We start from the raw sequence: 10,844 nt of genomic DNA, 5'->3' as shown, positions 1-10,844 counted from the left end.
ATTACCTTTGGCCTATTCTCGGCTAGATGGAGTTAACGACACCGTTTGGTATTTAACAATTTTAACACATATCAGTGAAAGAACATGGGTCAGTATGGAACAATAAAAATTAAGAATCATTTAGCCGTAAACATATTTTGATTATTTTACACATTTTCAATTTTATTTTAAGTTTTAATCGTGTGTCGATAGATGGCAGTAAATGTACCGTGACTACAAAATTGACAATGACAGGACCCCTCTATACTATCTATTCTTTTTGCCCCTACAGTTCCTTTACGCTTCCTATTCTGTAGCAAAAACTTTCCCATTTCTTAATAAGGTGAGTCAGTGGTGAGTCACGAGGATAAAGTCTGACGTTATTGTATAGAGCATCTGCACATCGAAAGCCATCAGCCAGCTTCGAAAGTACTTTTTTAGCATGAGGGTGCCAGCGGCGCCCCACCGCCCCGTGCGCTTCGAACGTCGGGAGCCCGACTTATGTGAATGAACTGCTTCGCTCGACTTTTTAGAATGAGGGCCCCCGAGGCACCGGTCATTGGAGCGTACGCGGCGCTCCAAACTTTTGTACAACTGCGTATCTTAAGAAAAACTCCAATATAATAATCGCAATCAATTAGTTTATTAAATATAATGTGAATCCAATGTCATAATATTTGGTAATTTAGTCCCGGGAGAGTTCATAATCGCTTGAGGACTTTGCGCTTGTCGCGCGCGGGCGCCGGCTTGTCCCTCGGGCGCCGCTCGCGCTTGGCGCGGGGGCCCTCCCCCTCCGCCTCCCCCTCCCCCTGCACCCCCGCCACCCCCTGCACCCCCGCCGCCGCTGTAGTGGGCTCGTCCAAGCCGCCGATGAGGTTTGTATTTTCATTCTGCAATGAAACGATATGCGTTAAATATTGTGAACAATAAGGTCCGTTTGCACCAACACCAACAGTTGACGGGCTGATTAACGTCACTCAGCAGTGAACTATGAAAGAATTTCTCTCTCTCTCTCTCTCTCTCTCTCTGATAGCTGCGTCCTTAACGGACGTTATCGGATCTTACACACGATCGAACAGGCCTCGGACCCGACCAACGTCGCGATCCGGTACGCCCATCTGTTACAGTTTTAACCTACTCTTGTATGTAATTATTTTTATTTGATTATAATTATTTTTATTTGATTTTTATTATGTTTAATTGGTGGGTATCATGTTTGGTTTTGTAATATTTTTTGTAGATTTAATATTTCAAACACAATGTAATATTGTTATTGAATAAAATGATGATGATGATGATGAATTTTAGTTTTAGGTTTTTTTTTTTTTTTTTTTGTTCTGTTTTGAACTGCAATCAGTCGGTAATGACTATAATCAGTTTTGCTGTATATAGGTATTAATTTTGGGTTTTGGAGACCATCGTCCCACCTACCCACTACTTTCATATTGCACGATGTGCTTCCTTTTAAGTCTTTGCACTGTTTCAGTCTTGTCCAGTAATTTTGAAACCAGTGGATTAGGATGCCTTGCCAGGCGCTCAATGTAATTATTAGTGAATTTTTTGATCTCTTGCTTTATGGTGGGCATACTGAGATAGTCGTGTACTTCATCGTTACGAGTGAACCAGGGTGCATTGGCAATCACACGAAGGATGGCGTTCTGTGCTCTTTGAAGACACATTATGTTACTGTCGCTAGCAATTCCCCATAGTTGGATCCCATAGGTCCAGATGGGTTTAATGATTGCGTTGTATAGGAGTAATTTATTGTCCACTGAGAGGGTTGAGTTGCGTCCCATTAGCCAGTAAAGATTTTTGTATTTTAGAATCATTTCGTTGCGTTTATGTTTTATGTGGGTTTTCCATGTAAGGCGCCTATCCAGATGAAAACCTAGATACTTGATACACTCGCAGTGTGGCAGGATATCATTTCCAAGTTTTACGGGAGGGCAATCTCCTCTTCTTAGACTAAAGGTGATGTGGTTTGACTTATGAGCACTTGCTCTTACGCGCCATTTGGTTAACCAGCTATAAGTATTATGCAGCACAAGCTGTAGCTGCTTACTAGCTATTTCAGGTTGTTTGTGACAGGAGAGGTAAGCTATATCATCTGCGTAGGTAGCAACGGTCACCTGCTCAGAAGTAGGCAAATCATAGGTAAATATGTTATAGAGAGTAGGACCAAGCACTGAGCCCTGCGGCACACCTGCTGTTATGTTATAAAAACTGGATCTCGCGTCACCATGCCTTACTTGGAATATTCTGTCAGATAGGTACGAAGCTAGGATGTGAAAGAGCGAGTGAGGCAGTTTTTCTTTTATCTTGCACAATAGTCCCTTGTGCCAGACACGATCGAAGGCTTGTTGCACGTCCAGGAACGCCGCAGAGCAGTATTGTTTGTGTTCGAAACAGTGACGTATTGCGTCATGAACCCGATGTACTTGTTCAGTTGTGGAATGTGACTTTCGAAATCCAAATTGGTGCAGTGGGATAACTCCACATTCATCCAAGTGAGACTTCAGCCGAACCAGAAATATTCTTTCCCACAACTTGGATAGCACAGGAGTCAGGCTAATAGGGCGATATGACCCAGTTTCGTGCGCCGGCTTGCCAACTTTATGGATCATAATGATCTGTGAAACTTTCCATGACCCAGGAAAATGTCCTATTCTGAAGATCGCGTTGAATAGGCAGGCGAGGAAAGTGATGATTTTCCTAGGCAGTTCTTTAAGAATCTTAGGTGTGATTAGATCATAGCCTGGTGCCTTTTTGGTGTTTAAGTTACGGATCATCCTTGAAATCTCCCTCGGTGATGTTGGTCTTATGGGCAAGCATAGTTGTAGATCTTGGTTGAGTATTTTATCCACTTCACTTTCGTCGTTGAGACTTTCGTCACGGTTGGGCTGAAATACTTCTGACAAGTGTAATGCAAACGCTTCTGCTTTTTCTTGGTCAGTTCTTGCCCAGCAGCTACCAGTTTTTATAGGAGGACAGTGCGATTTTGATTTATCTACGGTTCTGGAGGCTTTCCACAGTGAGTGTTGATTGCTGCCATTTGGGGACATCATTTCTAATGTGTCTTTCATAGTATTGTTAGAATATTCATGTAACAGGGTTTTAAGCTCCCTTGAAGCTCGATTGTAGCTAGTTTTATCGGCTGGATGATGTGACTGTTGCCATTTTCTCCTTAAGCGTCGCTTCTCTTCGAGTTTCTTTTTAATCTCTAGGGGAGGAGCACAGGTTTTATGTGAGACTGGTAGATCGGGTGTGTTTTTCCAGGCAGCCACTTGAATTAAGTTAGTAATATTCAGACACGCTTCCTCCACATCGTCACTAGATTTCAGTGGAACTTTCAAGTTAATATTTTCATCTAGATAGGAACGAAAGCCATCCCAGTCAGTTTTACAGTTGTGCAGGGACTCTGGTTTTTCGTAGGTGATCACGTTTGAACACAAATTGAGGATAACAGGGGTATGATCCGATGACCCATCCAGACAAGTTTCAATGCTTGTGTAAAGGTAACTTAGTCCTTTGGCGATGAAAAAGTCAAGAAGATCTGGCATTCTATTTGGATCAGAGGGCCAGTGGGGTTTCCGGAGGACCATGTCTGCAGTTTAATTTTGTCGACGCATTGTTTAAGTACTCGACCTCTCGTTACCGTGCATCGTGAGCCCCAGTATGTGTTCTTAGCGTTCCAATCGCCACCGGCGATATAGCGATGGCCAAGTGTTTGGAAATAATCGAGAAACATTTGCTCAGAGATTCGATGTTTCGGTGGGCAGTAAACCGCAGAAAGAACAATTGGTCCTGCACGGTCCTCTAGCCTTATCGAGGTGGCTTGTAAGTGATCAGTGGAGTAGGCTTCCAAGAGAGAATGTTTCAAGCATGACCTTATAACAATAGCCGTTCCTGCATGTGCTCTGCCGTCAGGATGAGGAGTTACATACACTTGATGGCCTCTGAGGCGGAAGGAGCTGCGAGTAGTAACATGAGATTCTGACAGTAGTGCCACGTCAATTTTGTTATTTGAAAGTATAGTTTCAAGTTCTAAGATAGTTTTAGGTTTATCATGAATAAAATACTTGATTCTGATTCTATCGCATGCGAACGTGGCTCCGCGCAGTAAGTATTGAATTCTAATTTATTAACAATTAGAGTTCAATACCTACGAACATGGATCCGCGTTCCGGCATTAGCCGTTACCTGGGTTTCATGCCCCTTGGCCGGTTTGGCGTGTATCTCAGTAAGCAGCTTGGCGCGAGCGAAATATTCTTCATAGCGTCCCCGAAGGAGTTCCGCTGCGTCCGCATTGAGGGCGGAGTCCGCGTTAGGAGCAATCATTAGGCAGCGGAGCGCTAGGAGCGCGTGTTCGAGACCTAGCTCCGGGCGCCAGTCGCGCTGAAACATTCAAAGGCATCATTGAAGGACCAAATTTCAAAACTTCAATCTGAGAAATTCTTTTCAACTGTTAACCAAAATGTTTTTTACTTTTTAGTGTCTACATAGAAATGTAATACTAACAAAAGCACTGTCCCCAATCCCCATATATATCTAATACTTTTAAACGAGCAATTCTTCTTTATTTATATATATATTTCGGGCATCTCGGAAACGGCTCTAACGATTTCGATGAAATTTGCTATATGGGGGTTTTTCGGGAGCGATAAATCGATCTAGCTGGGTCTTATCTCTGGGAAAACGCGCATTTTTGAGTTTTTATATGTTGTCCGAGCAAAGATATTATATATTATTATTATTTGTATGTCTTTCCCATCACGGAACAATGGTGTTCCGGACCTTTGGGAGGCGTGCGCGGAGCCGAAGCCAACACGTAGAGGCCCTTTTGACACTTTAATGAAATGTAAGGGGTACACCGAGCGGAGGCTGCCCTTGCCCGTGTCATGGGACGCACGCAGAGGCAGCACCCACCAGGGTGTAAGGGCTATTGAGAGTTGATGGAATCTAAAATGAACTAGGTTATTGGGTGAAAGCGATGGACTAAATACTGAGCTATGGGGTAAAAAACCGGACGCCTGCCTAATAAAACGGTATGCAATTTTATTTCCGGCAGGCGGTGACTCGCCCTCACAAGATGGGCCCCCATAAAAAGCGACATCTAGGATGGCTCAAGGGCAACACCGGTGTGAGCGGCTCAGGGGTGTGGAGAGGTGTGCGCCGCTTTCTATTCTTTAAGCAGGCAGGCAGTTGTGACAACTGATATTGCCTGTATCCAGTAATCATTAATAGTTATCGTTGTCAAGTAGATGTATAGATGTGCTTGTCTAATTTATTTTTAAATTGGTTCACATGTTGTGCAGAAACCACATCTTCGGGGAGTTTGTTCCAAGCCCTCACTACTCGGTTGCTCAAAAAGTGTTTGTATGGGTTACTGTGGGACCTATATATATATATATATGTATATATGCAACCCTAATTTTGGTTATAAAAGACCCTTTGTTGTAGAAAATGTCTAGCCCAGTTTTGCGTGACCTGTACGGTTACCATCAGTTTGTCACTGACATAAACGCCGTCGAGAACGTAATTTACTTTCTATACATCCCGTTTGCACTAATATGCGAGTGCGAGCGAGATGTATAGAAAGTAAATTACGTTCTCGACGGCGTTTATGTCAGTGACAAACTGATGGTAACCGTACAGAAGTGTGAGCAGCCGGTAATCAAAAATTATTATATGCATTTCTCAAACGGAATCTGCTTTTATACATATTTGTTTCTTGAGCGACACATTAGTCTAATACGACTTCCTTGCTTTCTGGTTGCTTAAATGAATTAGGGTAAATTAGTACCTTGAAATTAGACAAATGGAGCAAACAAGTTACCCTATGGGACCCGAGAGACGGAAGTAGAAAACATAGACATCCAAAAACAAGATGGGCAGATGAAATCTGCTTAACTTTGGGGCCTTACTGGTCCAGATCTGCAGAAGACAGAGTACAGTGGAGAAGGTTGGAGGAGGCCTATGCCAAGAAGCACACCGCAGGACATTTTGAAGTTTACAAAAAAGAAACGATAATATAATTTAAAAAAAAAACCGTTGTACCCAAGGATCGGAAATAAATGGCTATATGGATAGATAAAGTACCTTGAGTGTGTTTACGCAGACTTCCCCCTCTCGGCTCACGTTCGGGTGGAAGATGCGTGTCAGGAAGTAGGCTCGGGGAGGTGCTGTTGGGAACTCCTTGCCCAGCTTTATCTGTACGCGGAACACGCCGCCGAAGTATGGTGTCTCCGCTATAATGTAGAATATGTAAATTAACAGACAAATCAGAAGCATAGGGACAATTATCAGGCAGCAATTTAACCAATTGTCAGCAACCTTTAAAAAATGGCCCATAGGCCGGATCCGGCCTGTGAGCCTGCAAATTTGGCCCATAGTGCCAAATTTCGTACAATCCCGCTTTGGGTCAAAAACCTTGGGTTTGTAGACTTCTGGATTAAGTAAATGAGATTTGAAATTTTTAATGATTGATAAAAAAATATCATTTCAATGACTAATTAGATGGGTTACATATCAGAATACTGAAAATCGATTTACCTAATGTTGAATCACCTAAGCTCGTTTCACCTATTTTTTTAAATACCTAATGATCAATTAACCTAAGCTCATAACACCTAATGAACGAATTACCTATTGCACGTTTCACCTACAATTGGTTTACCTAAGCTCAGAATACCTATGCTCGTTTTACCTAAAGTTGAAACACCTAATACTCGAAATACCTAAAGCTAATATACCTAATACACGAAACACCTAATGTTGATAAACCTAATGCACGAAATACCTAAACTCGGTATACCTAATGATCGAATTGCCTAAAGTTAACATACCTACTGCACGAATTACCTAAAGTCGGTATACCTAATGATCGCATTACCTAAAGTTAACATACCTAATGAACGAAATACCTAAATTTGATACACCTAATGCACGAAATACCTGAAGTTGATGGACTTAATGAACGAAATATGTACCTAAAATCAAAAATATAATTATTGTTTAGTAGAATATTATTAGTACATACAACATTTGGTATAATTTTTTTAGCCAAATCATTCAATTGGCTTACCATTTTTAGGGTTCCGTACCCAAAGGGTAAAACGGGACCCTATTACTAAGACTTCGCTGTCCGTCCGTCCGTCCGTCCGTCCGTCCGTCCGTCCGTCCGTCTGTCACCAGGCTGTATCTCACGAACCGTGATAGCTAGACAGTTGAAATTTTCACAGATGATGTATTTCTGTTGCCGCTATAACAACAAATACTAAAAACAGAATAAAATAAAGATTTAAATGGGGCTCCCATACAACAAACGTGATTTTTGACCAAAGTTAAGCAACGTCGGGAGTGGTCAGTACTTGGATGGGTGACCGTTTTTTTTTTTCCTTTTTTTTTTTTTTATATGGTACGGAACCCTTCGTGCGCGAGCCCGACTCGCACTTGCCCGATTTTTTATTATAATATAAGGTCTAGTCATTTGCCAGAGTCGAGATAGGTGCGACGACGAGCAAAGCGAGGAGGAGCGTGTTAGGTTAACTGCGACCAAACAGTGCCAAAACCGACTTTTATTTCATCGTCATGATGTTGACTTACAAAAATTAAGTTTTTGATAAGATAAGATAAGATAACTAATTTTGTATTAGACTTACGAAATCAGTCTACTACCTAAAAAGTAGCGTTTCAAAAAGTGTATTTTTAAGTTGTTATCCAAACAAACAGTTTCTACTTTAAGGTTGGGAAATCATACGATTTATTGGGTGGAGTTGGTTGCCACTTGGATCATTCCGCAAAATGATATGAATTTTGTACTAGGTATATAGACTTTAGGTATTCCGTGCATTAGGCATATCGACATTAGGTAATTCGTTCAGGAAGTATATCAACTTTAGGTATTTCGTGCGATAGGTTTAACAGTTTTAGGTATTTCGACCATTAGGTAAATCAAGTTTAGGTACATCGTTCATTAGGTATATCAGCTTTAGGTGTATCGTCCATTAGGTATATCAGCTATAGGTGATTCGTTCATTAGGTATAATAGCTTTAGGTGAAACGTGCAGTAGGTAAAACGTGCATTAGGTATATCGTGCATTAGGTGTTTCGTCCATTAGGTTATTTGAGCTTAGGTATTATAAACTTAGGTCAGTAAATGTTTAGGTAAAATGATCGATAGGTCATTTAAAAATAGGTGAATCAAGCATAGGTGATTCAACATTAGGTAAATCAGTTTTCGGTATTCTGATATGTAACCATTAGATGACTAGAAGGCTTATTCCACTACATCAACATTCGTAGGTATTAATAAATCATAAATAATATACTTAAGAATAACAAAACTGTTATAAGTATGGAAAACCATCACCAAAATTACTATTACTCGGCCCGCGGCTAATCTTTACTTTATGGACCCACGATTTGCAGGGTGTGTTGGGTATGGGGGGGTAGAGGGTGCAAAGGGCTACCCCACAGTCCAACCCCCATGGCGAGGAACCCCATGGTTATGGAGATATCCATGGTTAACGTTCGTATGAAATTACTATGAAATAAAGGAGAAATGTCATAGCAGATGTCGATAGGTGCCGTTTTGTGTTAATTTATATTACCTTTTATACCACACCACCATCTTCAAGGTCACCAAAATCTCTAGGTCACAAAAATTTTTGGTCACCAGAATCTCAAGGTCACCAAAATATTTGGTCACCAGAATCTCAAGGTACCCAAAATGTCAAGGTCACTTAAAACCGAATCAGAGCACCCCACTATCCACGTGGTCTTGTCTGTCCTACCCCTAGAGAGCAATTCCAAAAACGGAGGCGCGGAGGGAGGGCAGCCCTCGCCCGCCGTGACGGAGCGCGGGAACGAGCGAGGCGAGCGGCTGAGGCTATCTCCATAACCATGGGGTTCCTCGCCATGGGGGTTCGACTGGGGGGTAGCCCTCTCCACCCCCTCCCCCCTCCCAACCCCAAAAATCGTGGGTCCATAAAGTAAAGATTTACCCGAATCTTAATAGAAACATAATTTGTATTATGAAATACTATACTTGTCACTCAAAAGACCCACCAAATGGGGTCCTTTCGTTGTCTCAGTCATTATTGATTAAAGTTACAACATTGGTAAGGGAAAATTATTATTACTTTCAAACCCAAGAAAATCCAGACATTTCTGTATTCCAAATGACATTCCTTAAACAACAAAAGAACCACTAAATACAGACAAGCTGTTCCATCAAGCTCATTATTGTTTTTATAGAAAATACAAGTAATGCACTAATTAGCATCTAATTATTATGCAAGCTTATGTGTTAATTATCAGACACAACTCGCACGTTGCACTACCTAGGCACCGTGGCTTGTCTCTCAAGTCCTGACTTCCTTTAAAAATAACAAATTAAAATCGAATTTTGAACTATAGTGGAATAAAAGGTTCCAAATTCAAAACTGCAAAAACGACTCTGGGTCTTAGGAGGATAGAGCATAAGGTACCTGGTCCATCAATAAACGCTGTGATGTCGGAGAGATCGTCGTCTCGCAATAGCAGCTTGATTCCTGGCGGGGGCCGCGCTGCCAGCCTCCGTAGTTCACGCAGCGCCGTGCGCGATCGCTGTGGCGACACGTTCTCGCTGTTCCACATGCCGCCGCCCAGTTTCAACACCGCTCAAACACCTAAAATCTCACAATCAGCCCGCCATCACGATCGAAACGACACAAACACAATCGACAATTTGTCTTTGAACACTGTCTCTCTAATTAACCACTTTATCGATAACTTGAGCTGTCTTGTTGAAACACAATAGCAAATTATAATACTGCTTTATTTCGTCGTTTCTTAAATAAATACACGATTAAATTATGCTTCTATGTTTGACAACGAGATCGAACGACGAAATCGACCATAAACAACATCTGTTGTTTTTTCAGAAATACAAATGTTTTGTCCAACGGTCGAAAAATTCCAGATTTCTCTATTCAACACTTTAGAACATAGACCTATATTAGAACTATGTTTAATCTATGGTTATAATAAAATTGTGGATTTGTGATATTCAATAAATGAAATCGTTAGTTACATCGTTACATTGATCGATTCTTATTTGATAGTAAAAATTACAAGTGAAAGCATCCAAAATGTTTTAATCACAAATCTGAACTGTTTTGGAACGTGCCCCTGTACCTGCTAAAGGCGTATCCAGACTAATCAACTTTTCTCCAATCTGATTAAATTGCCCGATCGAACCAGGACGTGCGGACGCATGAATACCAATTTGTGAGGCCATTATTTTAGTTCTGGGGCATTTTTTCAATTTAGAGGGCTGTAATATCAATAATATTACCATAAATCTAAAATTGGAGATAGACGCCAATTGCATTTCTGATCAAATCGACCGATTTGATCAGTCCCGTCTGGATATCGCTTTATTTAGTGCCATCATGACATGACAGTGACATATTTCTTATTAAATTAATCTGTAGCACTGAAATATGAAACCTATGGAAGTGAAACGTCAACGAAAAATGCGTGCCAGTGTGACGTCATCCGGTGACAAAACATGGCGGTTTTAGTGCTGCCCCGAAGATTTTTACTGCTACTAGGTTTTATCGATTCACCGATAACTTTTTAACGTGTTCGGCTCATTTTATTTATGTATTTCTTGTTTGAATAAAATGATACTTAATACATTTTAAAATACTAAGTATAAATTATTTGTGTAGTTTATATTTTAATAGGAAGTAAGTAAATATTTTTTGATTATATTGTTATGTGAAAAGATATTTTGATTGAGTAAGATGTGTAAAATCTAAGACAATTTCGTGCTTCGAATTTGACAGGTAAACGAGATGTCGCTGTACAACTCCATA

The 10,844-nt window shown here is 40.9% G+C and overlaps 1 protein-coding gene across 1 annotated transcript in view; it reads right to left on the bottom strand.

The window, feature by feature from the left end:
* LOC134793100 (ubiquitin-conjugating enzyme E2 S) overlaps positions 1-9,873 on the bottom strand; it is a 176,569-nt gene extending 166,696 nt beyond the window's left edge. Inside the window, exons 1-4 of the mRNA XM_063764624.1 lie at positions 9,471-9,873; positions 6,079-6,227; positions 4,180-4,374; positions 831-869 (exon numbers count right to left, since the gene is read on the bottom strand). Of these exons, the coding sequence (XP_063620694.1) occupies positions 831-869; positions 4,180-4,374; positions 6,079-6,227; positions 9,471-9,618 (531 nt within the window). The 5' untranslated portion in view covers positions 9,619-9,873. The remainder of the gene's footprint in view (positions 1-830; positions 870-4,179; positions 4,375-6,078; positions 6,228-9,470) is intronic.
* Positions 9,874-10,844: the final 971 nt, after the last annotated feature.

This window comes from Cydia splendana, chromosome 8 (assembly GCF_910591565.1).
Source record: "Cydia splendana chromosome 8, ilCydSple1.2, whole genome shotgun sequence".
NCBI lineage: Eukaryota > Metazoa > Arthropoda > Insecta > Lepidoptera > Tortricidae > Cydia > Cydia splendana.
The sequence above is the reverse complement of the archived record's forward strand: the minus strand, read 5'-3'. Positions and strand labels throughout refer to the sequence as shown.